Raw genomic sequence first — 15,394 nt, 5'->3', positions numbered from 1 at the left:
TATCATTTACATTTCCTAAAAAAAACAGAAGCATTACTTCTTGGTATAAATGGGAGTGGGTTAACAAACAAAAAAAAGCCCATAACTTATTCTTATATGCTACAACAGCTGCAAGGATATTATACGCAAGATACTGGAAACAGAGACCCCAGGGAAAGAACAATGGTTAAACAAACTCATTGAATTTGCTAAGCTTGCAGATATGACACCCAAAATAAGAAATGTAGATGATGAAAGAGACAAGGAGTGAGTGGGAGTATTTAGGGGAATATTTACAAAAATTCAATCTTAAATACGAATTCCAAGTAGGGAATATCTTCTGACTAGCAGTTGACAATATAAGTGATATGAGAAGGTTGAAAATAAGGCGAAGATATTACTACATGTGCAGCTAATTGAAATGTACAAAAAACTGTCATGGAATGTTGGGTGGAAGTCCAAAAGAATTACTGTGTAAGAATGGAAAATAATTTTTATTAGTTTTCAACTACAATAATCCAATCCTACCCTCATTCTAACATTGCCAAATTATAATACAATTAATAATACCAATCACTGAGATGCCAAATTATACAATTTAGGTGGCCTCCCGCGTGCTAGAATTGATGATTTGAAGGTTTATTTCATTTCTGCGTTCCAAAATCTTATAAATTCCAATTATGTTCTGGTCAAAATAACAATTCTTTATATCGCCAGCTGCAGTTTTAAAGACTTCCATTTGTATTGGCACATTAAATGATTTATACAGCTACAGGTGAAGCATTCAAACGCTCTTCTTGTTCTTCCTGGGTGTGGCAATTATTCTGTCTGTAATGTTTCTTCCTGTCCTTGTAATATATTATGTCTATCAGTTGTTGCTGTTTTCCATTATGCCTCGGGCAGAGCTTGTGTCCCATTGTTGTTTCAGGATTTCTTCATTGCTCCCTCTGTGCTGGTGTCTTTATGTGTCCTGCGAGCCAGTTGGGGCAGAGATAGCAGAGAGCCAATCAATCAGAGTGTGGGCTGTTTCTACCAAGGGCTAAATTTGAAGAGGATGGTTTCTTCGTTTTGTGGGATGTAGTCTGCGATACCTGCAAAACGGGAGGGCAAAAGACGAGGCTGTGAGAACAGAGAGGCATTCCAAAGACCAAATCCTCCTCTAGCTCCTCGCCAGGACTTTGGGTTTGCTGCAGTGATATGGGAGTGGAGAAATAAAGTGCAGAATTCCGTCTCCTGACAATCTGTTTTTTTAAATAAAAACGTTAAGTTCCTAGACCTGAGGTTTGCAGACATATTCTTGAAGATAAATCATTCCAAGCAGAAGTGTATGCCTTCATGCATCCACCTCTCTGTGCCTGTAACATCCAAGCCACCTTCAACGCCTTCTGGAAATGCAACAAAATTCAAGACGGAATTAAATCCGCTGGCTATGCAAGGACAATGCTGTGTGCATTAACAATACAGTCATATCTTGGATCCCGAACGCCTTGGTACTCGTCCGTTTTGGTTCCCAAACACTGCAAACCCGGAAGTGAGTGTTCCAGTTTGTGAACGTTCTTTGGAAGTCGAACATCCGACAGGGCTTCCGCAGCTTCCGATTGGCTGCAGGAGCTTCCTGCAGCCAATCGGAAGCTGCACCTTGGTTTACGAACGTTTTGGAAGTCAAACGGACTTCCGGAACAGATTCCGTTCACCTTCCAAGGTACCACTGTAATACTACTACTACTACTACAGTGGTACCTCAGGTTACAGACGCTTCAGGTTACAGACTCCGCTAACCTAGAAATAGTACCTTGGGTTAAGAACTTTGCTTCAGGATGAGAACAGAAATCACGCAGCGGCAGCGGGAGGCCCCATTAGCTAAAGTACCTCAGGTTAAGAACAGTTTCAGGTTAAGAACGGACCTCCAGAACGAATTAAGTTCTTAACCCGAGGTACCACTGTACTACTAATAATAACACCCTTCCTTTTCCCCTGACTCAAGGTGGCTTACAACTAAAATAATAACAGCTAAAACACGGGGGGGGATCATTAAAAAACAATTAAACCTGGATAGAATTAAAACTATATATATTCAACTGCCCTTCTATAATTGCAACACCCAAGCAGAGAAATTGATGTAGGGTAAGGCTGTGGACGTGGGTGGCGCTGTCGGTTTAACCACAGAGGCTAGGACTTGCCGATCAGAAGGTCGGCGGTTCGAATCCCCACGACGGGGTGAGCTCCCGTTGCTCGGTCCCTGCTCCAGCCAACCTAGCAGTTCGAAAGCACATCAAAGTGCAAGTAGATAAATAGGTACCGCTCCGTTGGGAAGGTAAATGGCATTTCCGTGTGCTGCTCTGGTTCGCCAGAAGCGGCTTAGTCATGCTGACCACATGACCTGGAAGCTGTACACTGGCTCCCTCGGCCAATAAAGCGAGATGAGCGCCGCAACCCCAGAGTCGGTCATGAATGGACCTAATGGTCAGGGATCCCTTTACCTTTACCTTTTAAGGCTCTGCCAAGAGAATCTATGCCCTCAAATTAACACCCTCAGCACAGGCACATTATTTAGTCCCTAAGGGTGTAAACCAGGCTTGGAATCATGTGGGGACAAAGCCTAGGGAATGGTTCAGAGCCGGAATTGGTGATGCTAGCTGAGGCTGATGGGATTTGTAGCCCAAAGCTACAACCCAGAGAGCACCGGGTTGGCAAAGCCTGGTCCAAGCCAATCCCTCCCTCCCCTCCCCCAGAGATAGGACAAAGGCCTCCTTTGCTGCTGGGCTTCTATCACTCGCCTTGCTCCAGGGCAGTGTTTGGAGCTCGGAGAACCTTCCAGTACTTGCGTTCCCCTTCCCGAGGCTTCACCCCCATCACTGCGGTCAGCAGAGGGCCAGACAGCGTCTTCTGGGTCTCAAACCTGTTTAGCAAAAGAAGGAAGAACTGTCATGAATTGCTGAGGAACACTGGAAGTACCATTCTGGACCAGGTCAGATACCTCCCTTCTCAGCACCCTGTTCTCACAGTGGCTGAACAGTTTGCATGTGGGAAACTTGCAATCCAAGCATTTGAACCTACCCAGATCCTGAAATCACCCTCCGAGGCCCTTCTTTGTGGGCCTCCTCCTCGAGAGGTGCGGAGGGCGGCAACACGAGAATGGGGCCTTCTCTGCAGTGGCTCCCAGTCTGTGGAACGCTCTCCCCAGGGACGTTTGCCTGGCACCTTCATTACACACCTTTAGATGCCAGGCAAAAATGTTCCTTTTTAACCAGGCCTTTGGTTGACCTGATGGACATCCTATGCCCTTTTAAAATGTGGCTCTTTTCGGGGGGGGGGGTTATTGGGTTGTTGTTTTTATTCTGCTTACATATGTTGTGATCTTTTCTGTGAACCGCCCTGAGATCTCTGGGTATAAGGCAGTATATAAACCCCAATAAATAATAAATAATTGTAATAAAAGATCCCTCTCTGCATTTGTGATTGCTACCAATTTGTATTCAGAGGCAGAGATAAGGGGAGGCAGAGCAGCCAGCTAGTAGGCACTGATTGCTTTATTATATTATTAATATCATTATCAACGTATTAATTAGAAATCATTTTGAGGGTGTGTTTTCTTGCAAGCAAGGGGTGTATAAATTTTCTGAAACAAACCAATAAATAAAATCAGTCACCTTCTACACAATTGGCTCAAGGCGATGTACAGTAAAAACAGCAATAAGTTTAAATTAAAAGACAAAGCATTTGTATTGTTATAGATGATAAAATCAAATAATTAAAATTGTGTGGGGGGGATGCTATCCCCACTCCCAACAACAACGCTAACAATAATTATTTTGAATGAAACGACAGAAATTTGTGTGTATGTTTAATTTCTATTTTGTTAAGTTGCCTTTCTTTCGTCTTGTATGTTATTGAAGTGTATGTTCTTTCTTAAGTACATAAACAATTAAAAAAAAACCCCACAAAAAACACCATACACACCTACAGTCGTACGTTGGATCTCAAAAACGCCTTGGCTCCCGAAGAAATCGCCTTCCGAACAATCGAAACCCGGAAGTGAGTGTTCTGGTTTTCGAATGATTTTCGGAAGCCGAACATCTGGTACGGCTTCCGATTGGCTGCAGGACGCTCCTGCAACCAATCGGAAGCCGTGCATCGGTTTCTGAACTGTTCTGGGAGTCGAACGGAATCCCGGAATGCATTCTGCTCAAGAACCAAGGCACGACTGTAAATCAAAACTAAAAACAATGCATGAAGAAGGTCCCGGGTTCAAACCCCGCCCCACCCCATAGCATCTCCAGGTAGGACTATGAATCACCCATCTGAAACCTTAGAGAGTCACTGCCAGACAGTGCTGGCAGTATTGGGCTGGATGGATCTGTGGTCTGCCTGGGTGGAGGGCAGCTCCCTCGGTTCCTTTACCTCTACTGTCCCCCACCCCCTCTATAACACCAGCCAAAGCAAATGAAGATGGAATTAGCCTCACGTGAAGCGCTTAGGGGTGTTCAGCTCCTCCGCAACTTTCAGCACGTCCAGCAGAGAGGAGCCGAGAGGAACTCTGACGACGTGTCTGTACAACGGCACGCGAAGAGGTGGCTGCTTCACAAGCAGCTCGACCCAGATGCTCGGCCTACTCCCGGCGGGCGGCTCCAGCCTGGGAGAGGAGGTGACAAAATTCAAACCACCTGCACGCAAGGAAACAAAGGTTGAGGCTGCATCAGGAGTCAGGCTGGTTCCTGGTGGACCTTATCATTTCTGCGTCATTGGTGATGCCGTTTTGGACCCTTCCCAGGTGTGTTCTGTTAGAATTCCTGCTCCATGATTGCAGTCATGGGATTGTTGTCTATCGTATGGCGGTGTATGTTTTGACACCACAGAGTGGGAAGTGACAGAGACAGGATGTTTGTGTTACTGTGTTCCGTGAAGTGGGACTATTGTCCTTTGTTCTTTCTCTCTTTGCTGTCTGATGCTAGAGAGAGAGGGAGCCACGTTGCAGTGCTCCGTGTATGTTTATATGTAAATAAAGTAGATTAGCCAAAATGCTGAGGTCTGTCACGCAAGTTGCGCAAACTCTGCGGATCCCTAAGTATGCCGGTGTCGGTTGGCATCTGTCGCTGTGATGTTCGGGCAGAAGAAAGCTTTTGAAGCTCCCGAATGATTGACCAGGAGGGAGGGAACATGCCAGTCGGGCATGTGTCTCTGCTAGGGCCCTACTCGAGTGTAGGCTGAGCCCCTGGTGGACCTTCTCATTTCTGCATCATTGGTGATGCAGTTTTGGACCCTTTCCAGGTGTCTTCCACCTCCCCACAGGTGTCCCTCTTCCCCCTCCGGCCTTCAAGTGGTACCCAGAGAACCCTGCCTCTTTAATCTCAGAGGGGGAGCAAGAGGCCCTCTGTGTATGCTCAGGTGAAACCTCTGCTTGTTTTTTGGCTGGCGGCGAAGAGAGTATGCAAGTTGTCGTAAGGACATAAGAAGTGCCTGCTGGGCCCGGAAAGCTGGGAAGCTCACAAGCAGGACCTGAGCACAGCACAGAGTGTGATTCCCATATTTCGGACAGCAGAGGTAGTACACAGCCATCCTGGCTAGTAGCTGTCGACAGCCTTTTCCTCTATAAATTTGTCTTTTAAAGCCATCTGAGCTGGTGGCCATCATTGCTTCTTGGAGGAGCGAATTCCGCAGCTCCAGGCACAGAGATCTGCTGCCTCCAATCTAAGCACTGAGAGCTAAGATGAGACATCAGGGAGCTGCTATCTCTGACCTTAGTGCTTAGCATCACAGCACTAAGATCACAGAGAAGTCTTTGCTTATAGGTCTTTTAATGGCCATAGCTGCGCGCAGCCTCTCCACCAGGGAGAGGCTTCTTCTTTAGCCTTGTGCAGCCTCTCTAGCCAGGAGAGATCCATCCCGCTCGCTGCCTTGGCTTCTTTAGCCACACTTCTTTAGCCACACTGGAGAGGTTTAGCTCCCGGCTGGAGAGGTTGCGCGGCTATGGCAGAAGCCAAGACTGCCAGTGGGATGGATCCTGCTTGCTGTCTTGGCTTCTTTGCTCTTTGGGGCTGGGGGGGGGAGGACCCAGGCTTCCCCCGCAGCCCCAAGAAGCTCTGGGAGAAGCGGATAGGCTTTCCCCTCCTTGATTTTCCCCTCTAAAAACTAAGGGCGTCTTGTGGTCCAGTGCGTCCTATAGAGCAAAAAATATGGTGCTCATTAATTCATCTACTTTAAATATATACTCTTATAAAACTGCAGGTTATTACAATAATCCTGCCAGTGTTCTTATCTGTTTACAGATTAGTTGTGAATATTCAATAAACCATTTCCATTCTTTTATAAAAAGTTTGGTTGCCTTGATTTCTTATTTTTCCAGTAAGTTTTGCCATTTCTGCATATTTCGTAAGTTTTTGCATCCTTCCTTCTTTTGCTGGGACAAGCCTGTGTCTGATCATGTGACTTGATGTCAGGCAACTGACATGTAGGCAGCCCTTTGCACCTGTCAAAATGGCCCGCAGAGGCCAGTTCTGGATCTGGCCCCCCTCTATGGTCTCAGTGTTCCGCAGCTCTACCCTGGCTTGACTGGACCCAAAAGTAGACTGTGTCCCCACTACTCCTTTGCAACACCCTCTTTTCTCCCCCCCCCCACCGCTACCTGGCTCAGCTTGGCACACCATGCTGGCGACATCCAGGTAACTCTTGCCACGCAGGGCAGGCAGCAACTGTGACTTGATGAGGGTGTTTTGGAAATCTCCTCGCTCCAGGCTCCGAATCAGGGTTGCAACTGCCTCGGGACACTCTGGGTTCATCCCCGTAGCAATGAGGAACTGAATCACAAAGAGATGGGAAAGGCATCAGAGACTGAAGAAAAGTGCCTTTTTATGTTAGTTCTTGCATTCCCACCTACGGCAGAAGAGGCTACCAGTGGCTTGCTGGCATTGCCTGAAATCCTGGCAAAGCTAGAAGGCAAATGTCGCATCAGCCGGACGTTCCGCAGAGGTTTCCACTCTGCTCTGAAGAGGCAAGCCATTCCCTAGCCAAGGTCTTCAACCTCAGATTGGGGGAAAAAAGACTTGCCTCTTCAGCACTGCACGTTGCGTTTGGAAAAAACCATAGAACCAAGTGGAGAGAATCAGATTCTGGAATGGGACGCAACAGGAAAGGAAATCCAGAGGTGACTGGGGCTGATGGGGCAGAACGTAAGGAGACCAGCAGTAGGTGGCACCAGAGTCAATGACAGTAGGAGCCAGTTCATCCTAGTTTTGTTCCCCTCCTACTTGTTGAGTTCTGCGACTACAGAGGAGGAGGAAGCAGAGAGGCTCAGCTACCTCCAGGTTGCTTGTACAGTGGTACCTTGGGTTACATACGCTTCAGGTTACAGACTCGGCTAGCCCAGAAATAGTGCTTCAGGTTAAGAACTTTGCTTCAGGATGAGAACAGAAATCGTGCTCCGGCGGTGCGGCGGCAGCAGGAGGCCCCATTAGCTAAAGTGGTGCTTCAGGTTAAGAACAGTTTCAGGTTAAGAACGGATCTCCGGAACGAATTAAGTACTTAACCCGAGGTACCACTGTATATAAAAGGCCAGGCAGGTGGGGGCTGGGCGGGGGCAGAGGTAGGTTGGTGGACCAGTGCTCTAATGGGCCATGCCCACTAGTAGAGAGATCCTTCAAGTTTCCACCTTGTGGTTACAGAGTAAGAAAATGGCTTAGCAAGAGCTACAAAATAGTAATCGTGAGAATTGCCATCCCTCCACTTTGCCTGCAGAGTCCTCCTCACCTGTGTGGCCAGGGGGCTGCTGTCGACATTGCCAAAAGCCCCTTCTGCAGTCTTGGCCTGCAATATCTTCCGCTTGACTCTCTGCACAGCCTGGCTGAGGTTTGCCACCAGCTCTGGCCTGTAGAAGGTGGCTTGTTCCAAGCAGGCAAAGGCCAGACCTCCCATCGCCTCTGTGTCTGGGTAAGCAAGGTTAAAACAGCCATGAAGAGGAGAGCTGACCCATCAGTCCCAACACATGTCTACATCCTTTGCATCCTCCATCGGTCCACCTAGCTCAGTACTGTCTACACTGACCGGCAGCAGCTCTGGGAGTCTCTCCCAGCCCTAACTGGAGATGTGGGCAATTGAACCCAGGACCATCTGCAAGCACAGCAGGTGCTCTACCACTGAACGCCGCCACCCGTTTTCCATACCCACGGTGCTCCCTGCTTCTCCATACCGCTGTCCTCCCAACAGCTAATCACCAGTCCCTGCCCCTTGCCACCTGAGGCAATGCCCCACTCTGTCTAACGGTAGGGCTGGTCCCAGAGAAGACAGCCAAGATGCTACAGGGGAAATGGGCACAGAGCCCCAGAGCAGCCCTTCTTGGTGTGCCTCCTCCACAAGAGGTCTGGAAGGTGGCAACACGAGAAAGGGCCTTTTCTGCAGTGGCTCCCCGTTTGTGGAATGCTCTCCCCAGGGAGGTTCAGCTGGCGCCTTAATTATACAGCTTTAGGCACCAGGCAAAAAATGTTCCTCCTTAACCAGGACTTTGGCTGATTAACATCCAATGCCCTTTTAAAATGTATGGCGGAAGTTCATTGGGATGTTTTTGTTTTTATAATGTAGTTTGTGTTTTTATTCTGTGGCTTATGTTGTAACCACCCTGAGACCTGCGGGTATAGGATAGTATACTACTACTACTACTACTACTACCAACAATAATATATACATGAATGAGTGTCTCCACCCCCATCGTTCAGCCTGGACACTGAGGTCCACCTCCAAGGGCCTTCTGGTGGTTCCCTCCTTGCGATAAATGATGTTACAGGGAACCAGGCAGAGGGCCTTCTTGGTAGTGGTGCCCGCCCTGTGGAACGCCCTCCCACCAGATGTCAAGGAAATAAACAACTATCTGACTTTTAGAAGACATCTGAAGGCAGCCCTGTTTAGGGAAGTTTTTTATGTTTGATGTTTTGTCGTGTTTTTAATATTCTGTTGTGAGCCACCCAGTGTGGCTGGGGAAACCTAGCCAGATGGATGGGGTTTAAATAAAATCATCATCATTATTAGTCATTCACCAGCAGTAAAAAAAACCTCTTGCAAACCAGATTAAAATGGGTCATCCCCAACTGCTTGCTGCCCCCAGACAGAAGCCACACAGACCATTAAAGCTGAAAGGCATCAACCCCACCCCACCCCACCCCCGGGCAGAAAACAGTTGAGATCAAGAAACCTGAATGGACTCATGTGCAAAGGGGGCAGCACGTACCCACAGAGTGCTTGTTATGGAGCACAAATCGTCCCCGCTCCTCTGCGTGCAAGAGCTTGCGGATCACATGCTCGTCGATCTTCTTGCGGTGAACACACAAGGCTAAGACCCCCAAGCTGTACTGGTAGTAGTTGGTGATGGGGTGTCCTGTGTCCTTGTGACCTGGGTGCAGGAAGAGAAAGTTCAATGGGTAAATCTGCCTTTTCTGCCGTAATTAATTACCTAGCTCCCTGCTGACCTTTAGCCTACGAAGCCCTGCTCTGAGACTTCCAGATGCTGGCAAAACCTCTCCTTAAGTGCTGGCCCCTAATTCAGACTTCCAACACTTGCTTTCATTCAATCAGTCTTTTAATGTGGCAGCACCTACCCACTGGAACTCCTTGCCACTTGACACCAAGCAGGCGCCATCGCCTGGAACCTTACCTATCTGCGCCTTTTCCTTGTTCAAGTGAAGCTTAAGCTGCGTCACCAGCTGCCTCCCTTCAAGTGCCTCCATGTCGTGGCAGGCGGCCCGCAGCGCAAGGAGGTACAGGGCCAGCTGACCTGTGCTAGGATGCTCATGGTAGCGGACTGGAGTCAGAGAGCTGGATTGGAAGAAGTCAGAATAACCACGCCGTTAGCCCCTCCCATGCAACCAGGCTAGGCCTTCTCCAGGTTTAACTTCATTTATCCAGTTCAATTTTATTACAGGGCTTCCCAAGCTTGTGTCTCCAGCTGTTTCTGGACTACAAATCCCAACACACCTTGACTGCTGGTCCTGCTAGCTAGCGAGGATGGGAGCTAGCGAGCGGCTGGAGACCTAAGTTTGGGAAACCGTGTTTTATTGTGTTCAGAGCCCACCAGTGGCGTAGCGTGGGGGGTGCAGGGGGGGCCGGCCGCACCGGGCGCAACATCTGGGGTTAGGGCAAATCCACGGGTTAGGGGGCGCAAATCCACGGGTTAAGGGGCGCAAATCCACGGGTTAGGGGGCGCAAATTACTTGCCTTGCCCCGGGTGCTGACAACCCACGCTACGCCACTGGAGCCCACCTTTTTCTCTAAGGGGCTTAAGGTTGTGTACACGGCTCTCCCCGCGCAACAACCTTGCGAGGTAGGTTAGGCTGAGAGTGCCTGACTGGGCCAACATCACCCAGTGAGCTTTGTGGCTGAGCAGGGATTTGCTAGTCCAGCCGATGAACCACGGCACCACCACCAGCTCTCTCTTTGTTTCGTCTAGAATTAGGATGTTCATTCATAATAAAATTTACATTCACTGGCATAATAATGGTGGCGTTATTGCTATATTTTAAATGAAGACCTGATCGTAACCCTCACCCTCTCCCCTTCTTCCCCTCTGTTGTCTCCCACACTGTCAAAACTCAGATTGTAAGATGCTTGGAATGGGGTGGGCCTGTCTGTCTGCTTGCTTGCTTGATGTTGCTTTGTTGGAATGCAAGAGTATACTGAACTAATATATCATAGAATGGTAGAGTTGGAAAGGACCCCAAGGGTCATCCAGTCCAACCCCCTACAATGCAGGAATCTTTTTGCCCAGCATGGGACTCGAACCCATAACCCTGAGATTAAGAGTTTCTTGCTGCTTGCATAAGGCCAGTGGCCCGTACAGCCCAGCATCCTGTTCTCATAGTGACCAACCAGATACAGTGGTACTTCTGGTTGCAAACGGGATCCGTTCCGGAGGCCCGTTCGCAACAGGAAAAGAATGCAACCCACAGCAGTGTGTCTGCGCACGCGGGGGTTGTGATTTGCCGCTTCTGCGCATGACGTCATTTTGTGCTTCTGCGCATGCGCGAGCGGCGAAACCCAAAAGTAACCCTTTCCGGTTCTTCCGGATTGCCGCGGGACGTAACCTGAAAGAATGTAACATGAAGCGGACGTAACATGAGGTATGACTGTACCCATATGTGAAACCTGCAAGCAGGACCTGATCCCAAGAGGACTTTTCTGTGGTTCCCAGCAATGCACATTCATTGCTCCACCCCCTTCTGCCTCTGGCCCTCATGCTGCAAAATTCCCCACCACCCAAACCCTGTAAACATACGCGCTGGCATTGGGCTGAAAGGCATCTTTCAGGCGCTGGAGGTACTGGCTCTCCTTCTGCAAGTTGTGGTCGTTAGACAGCCGCAGGGCCAGGTAAACACTGGGGTTCGGCTCCTCAGACGCATCCTCTGCCACTTTCAGGAGCTCTGCATTCAAAGACCTGATGCGATCAGAATTTCCTGCAGAGATTTCTGACCCGAGAGAAGAACAAAACAGGATCGCAAATGTGGCTGCTTTAAAACACATGACTTCCCCCAAAGAACTGTGGGAACTGTAGTTTATATTAAGGGTTCTGGCAATTCATAGAATCATAGAGTTCTAGTCCAACCCCCTGCAATGAAGCCAACTTGTGTCTCTGTGAGGGGAAAACTACAGGTCCCAGCATTCTTGCCCGGGTGGGTGGGGGTCATGAACTTTGAAGGTGTGTTGAATGTGCTTTAAATGCATGGGGTGAATCTGCCCTGACCCTTCCTCATTAAGGTAAAAACTTTTCCCATATCAGTGCCACAGATTCTCCACCTTCATTCTGATTCTCTTCTACATTCTGCTGTAAAGCATAGCTGTCAACTTTTCCCTTTTCTTGCGAGGAATCCTATTCATAGCTGTCAACTTTCAGATTTGAAAATAAGGGATCAGCAGCCTCACCTGTCCCAGGGACAGTCTACAGGATATCTAACAATCCGGGATAGCAGCAGGAAGCGGCGCTGGAATAAGGGAATTTCCCACAAAAAAAGGGAAGGTTGACAGCTTCCTATTCAGAATAAGGGAATTTCCCTTTAAAAAACGTTGACAGCTATGGCTGTAAGAACCTTGTCTTATACATCCTCAATAGTTATACATCATAATGTGAATCTTGTTCATGTTTTTTTAAATTTCAGTGAGAGGGAAAAACAATTTGCAAACTATATCTATCTATATCTATCTATCTATCTATCTATCTATCTATCTATCTATCGCTCTATTGATCATCTATCTATCTATCTATCTATATGATACTTCTCATAAGCAGAGATTACCACACAGCTGGACAGAGGCAAACACGATGGGGAAGAGGACGAAGAACCGTAGACCTCTGGGGTCCATGCTTGTCACAAGAAGGAAGTCAACAGACAGAGATGCCGGCCAGAATTTCAGGAAGGAGTCCAGGAGCTTGGAGGCAAAGGCAGCCTGTGAAAGATTCAATGGGAGGAATATCAGTGATGACACAATCTTCCCAAGGAAGAAGTGCTGAGTCTGCGCAACAGGAAGGACTTTGGCTGGATGAGAGACAACAAGTGCTGGTGAGGCAGATCAGAAATGTCCATTGGCTATCCTTCCTCTTGATGCTTCACAGATAGCATGTTACACACATATCTGGCTCCACAGAAACCACTTTATCTCAACTAGATATTTTATAGCGGGTGGCAGGATGAGACTCCACACCACAGCCTTTGAGATCAAGCATAGGAAGTGGTCCACCACACATTCACAGAGAGGATTCCCATGCCCTCAATGCAGGAATAAACTTGTCGTGGATAATGCTTCCCCCTGCCCTCCAACCAGGGCCAGGTTTAGGTTTGATGAGGCCCTAAGCTACTGAAGGTAATGGGGCCCTTTTTATGTCCAGCTGTCCTTCATAAACAACAATTTGTTGCTTTTTTGTGCGCTGAATATATGCTATATGGTAATTTATGGATCTAATAGGTATCTAAAGCCATTTGCACATAACAAAATATGTATTTAATTGTTGAACTGAAATACAATTAAGAAGAAGTATATTAATAGTGAAATTTTTTTATAGCTTGTTTAGCTTATACATAAATCCAGCACTGCCTCCAACATTTCTCTGATGAAAACAGGGACATCATACCATACCCTCCAACATTTCTGCAATGGAACTAGGGACGTCCTAAGGGAAAGCGGGACATTCTGGGATCAAATCAGAAACTGGGACGGCTTCTGTAAATTGAGGGCTGCCCCTGGAAAATAGGATCTGCCATCAGTGGCTACTAGATGTTTACGTTCCACTTCCCCTATCGGAGGAAGTATGCCTCTAAATGTCTGTTGCTGGGAATTGCAAGAGGGGATAGTGTGATATACCGTCCACTTTGGGAACTACTGAACTACGTGCATTCTTCCGCCTTCAACTTGCTCAGCCAAGCCATTGTGTCTGCCTCTTACATCCCTTGTTGGATAAGAGTGCTTCAGGCTGCAACCCCATGGACCTATTCCTGGCAGGAAGCCCCACTAAATACAGCAGGACTTAGTTCTGCATAAATAAATGTGCATGGGATTGAGCTATATCAATAATATAACATTATACCCGAGGGATCAAGGATTATGTGGGGAGATGTGGGGTGTGAGGGGGAAACGAGCTGTCTTAAGGAGGAGAGCCTACCTGATATGGTCACTTGATGTCCTAGGAGTCTTCACCTCTTCCTGTGAATTATGAATTAGGGTGCGCGAGGACTGAAATCAGCTTTTAGAACGAGACTTTTCCTCCACTTTCTCACCACAGGCAGGCAGTGAGGAATCTTCTTTCACTCTTGTTTATTTCAGGTCACGTGACATCTCCTCCAGCTGCTGAAGTCAGCTGTTTGCAGAGTGTTTCCTTTCAATTTAAGTGGCTGGGCTGCAGCTCTGGAAGGGAAAAATACGCAAGTTCCAGAGTCCTGAATATGTGGAATCAGGACAGGTCAAGAGCACGTTGGAATAATTCACAGAGACGGCCAGGAACAAAGGAGCCCCAAATAACCTTGTGACCTAGCTGATGATATATTAGTACCTTCCCATGATTTACCTCAGATAATAATCTGAAATAATGCAATGCTCTTGGTTGGAATGTGTCTTCAGATAACGGGTACAAAGATCGTAACAGCCTAAGCTGGCACCTGTCTGAACACAACTCTTCTCCTTTTTTAAAAAAAGAAACAAAAGACCTAACTCCTCACTGAAAGAAACCTCACACAAGTTTTCAAAGTGAAGTTTGCCCATAGTGATTTTGCATCAAGATATATGTTTAGGCTATAGAATACCAGAGTGTGAAAAAGGAGGGATCAAGCTCTGTATATGAACTTCTTTTTGCAGGATCTGAGTTAATTCGACCATTAATCAGATGTAACTATTTCATTTCTCTCTCAAAAAAAAAAAAAATGCTGGAAATGTCCCTTTCTTGTTTAAAAGCATTTATAAGCTGCATAATATATTTGGTGGAGAGAAATATTAAGTCCTGCGTGCAACATAAAAGCAAACATTATTGTAAAAACAAAAATGTAACATAAAACCAATAAAACAGTAATATGATAACATAACAAATAAAACAGGAATTCCGGGTGATTCGGGCACATAAATCGGAGTCTGAATTTATGGATCAGGGAAAGCCTGGATTAATCACTGACGGGCTGCATATTCATTTGAAGTACGGTACTCTGATTGTAAAATTGGGCACACTGTACATTTAGCGCACATTCGAAGCATAATATTCTTTCCCTCAAACAATTCTGGGCACTGTAGTTGAGCCCTCACAGAGTTACAATTCCCAGCATGCTTTAACAAACTACTGTGCCCAGAATACTTTGAGGGGAGTTTGTGCTTCAGGTGTGCTTAAAAGGTATAGTGGGTAAGCAGCTAAAGACCCTCCCAAGTATTTTTTTAATCCCAAACTGGGCAAGGCTGCTTGCTGTGTCATAAACCCAAGGCAGCATGTTTTCTCTGTTATCTATTGTCCCCATATTTATGATTGGATGGGCGCGTGGCTGAGAAAGAGAGGCTTACAACAGCCCTTCAATGTAGTCCAGTGTTAAAAGTGCAAGTTGGTGGTGGAGCTGAGGCAGATTTGGGCTTCAGACCTCCGCCTCACGTTGCAGGAAAAGGCCCACTTACTTAAATGCAGGCAGCTGGATACAAAAGCCTTCAATGGACTGGGACTTGGACATGTTTAAAAACCAGTTAGGGGGGGAAAGCGGAGGTCTTTGCTGCTACTGTTTAGGAACCTAGGAAGCTGCCTTCTACTGAGCCAGACCACTGGTTCCTGTAGCTCTATATTGTCTGCACTGGCTGGCAGCAGCTCTTCAGGGAAAATGCCCAGCCCTCTCTGGAGACGCCACTGGGGATTGAACCTGCATGCACACAAGAACCGAAAGTTAAGCCCTGGGTGTCAGTCTACATTTTCCTATCTCTAGGT

At 47.3% G+C, this 15,394-nt stretch overlaps 1 protein-coding gene across 2 annotated transcripts; it reads right to left on the bottom strand.

Moving 5' to 3' along the window:
- Positions 1-457: 457 nt before the first annotated feature.
- TCN2 (transcobalamin 2) lies at positions 458-15,336 on the bottom strand. 2 transcript variants are annotated; one of them, XM_083478745.1, is made up of 11 exons: positions 15,094-15,336; positions 13,610-13,851; positions 12,249-12,399; positions 11,234-11,423; positions 9,617-9,777; positions 9,194-9,355; positions 7,723-7,898; positions 6,602-6,773; positions 4,445-4,643; positions 2,757-2,878; positions 458-1,070 (listed from the first exon to the last, which is right to left on the bottom strand). In XM_083478745.1, exons 3-11 carry the CDS (start codon positions 12,313-12,315, stop codon positions 1,009-1,011), a joined length of 1,311 nt encoding a protein of 436 aa, XP_083334871.1. In that variant the 5' UTR covers positions 12,316-12,399; positions 13,610-13,851; positions 15,094-15,336; the 3' UTR covers positions 458-1,008. The 2 variants fall into 2 exon arrangements, with proteins under 2 accessions (XP_083334871.1, XP_083334870.1); XM_083478744.1 differs by lacking the exon at positions 15,094-15,336 and having other exon boundaries at positions 13,610-13,957.
- Positions 15,337-15,394: the final 58 nt, after the last annotated feature.

The sequence above is a fragment of the Podarcis liolepis genome (assembly GCF_965112155.1).
Source record: "Podarcis liolepis genome assembly, chromosome: 15".
NCBI classification, from domain to species: Eukaryota; Metazoa; Chordata; class Lepidosauria; order Squamata; family Lacertidae; genus Podarcis; species Podarcis liolepis.
The sequence above is the reverse complement of the archived record's forward strand: the minus strand, read 5'-3'. Positions and strand labels throughout refer to the sequence as shown.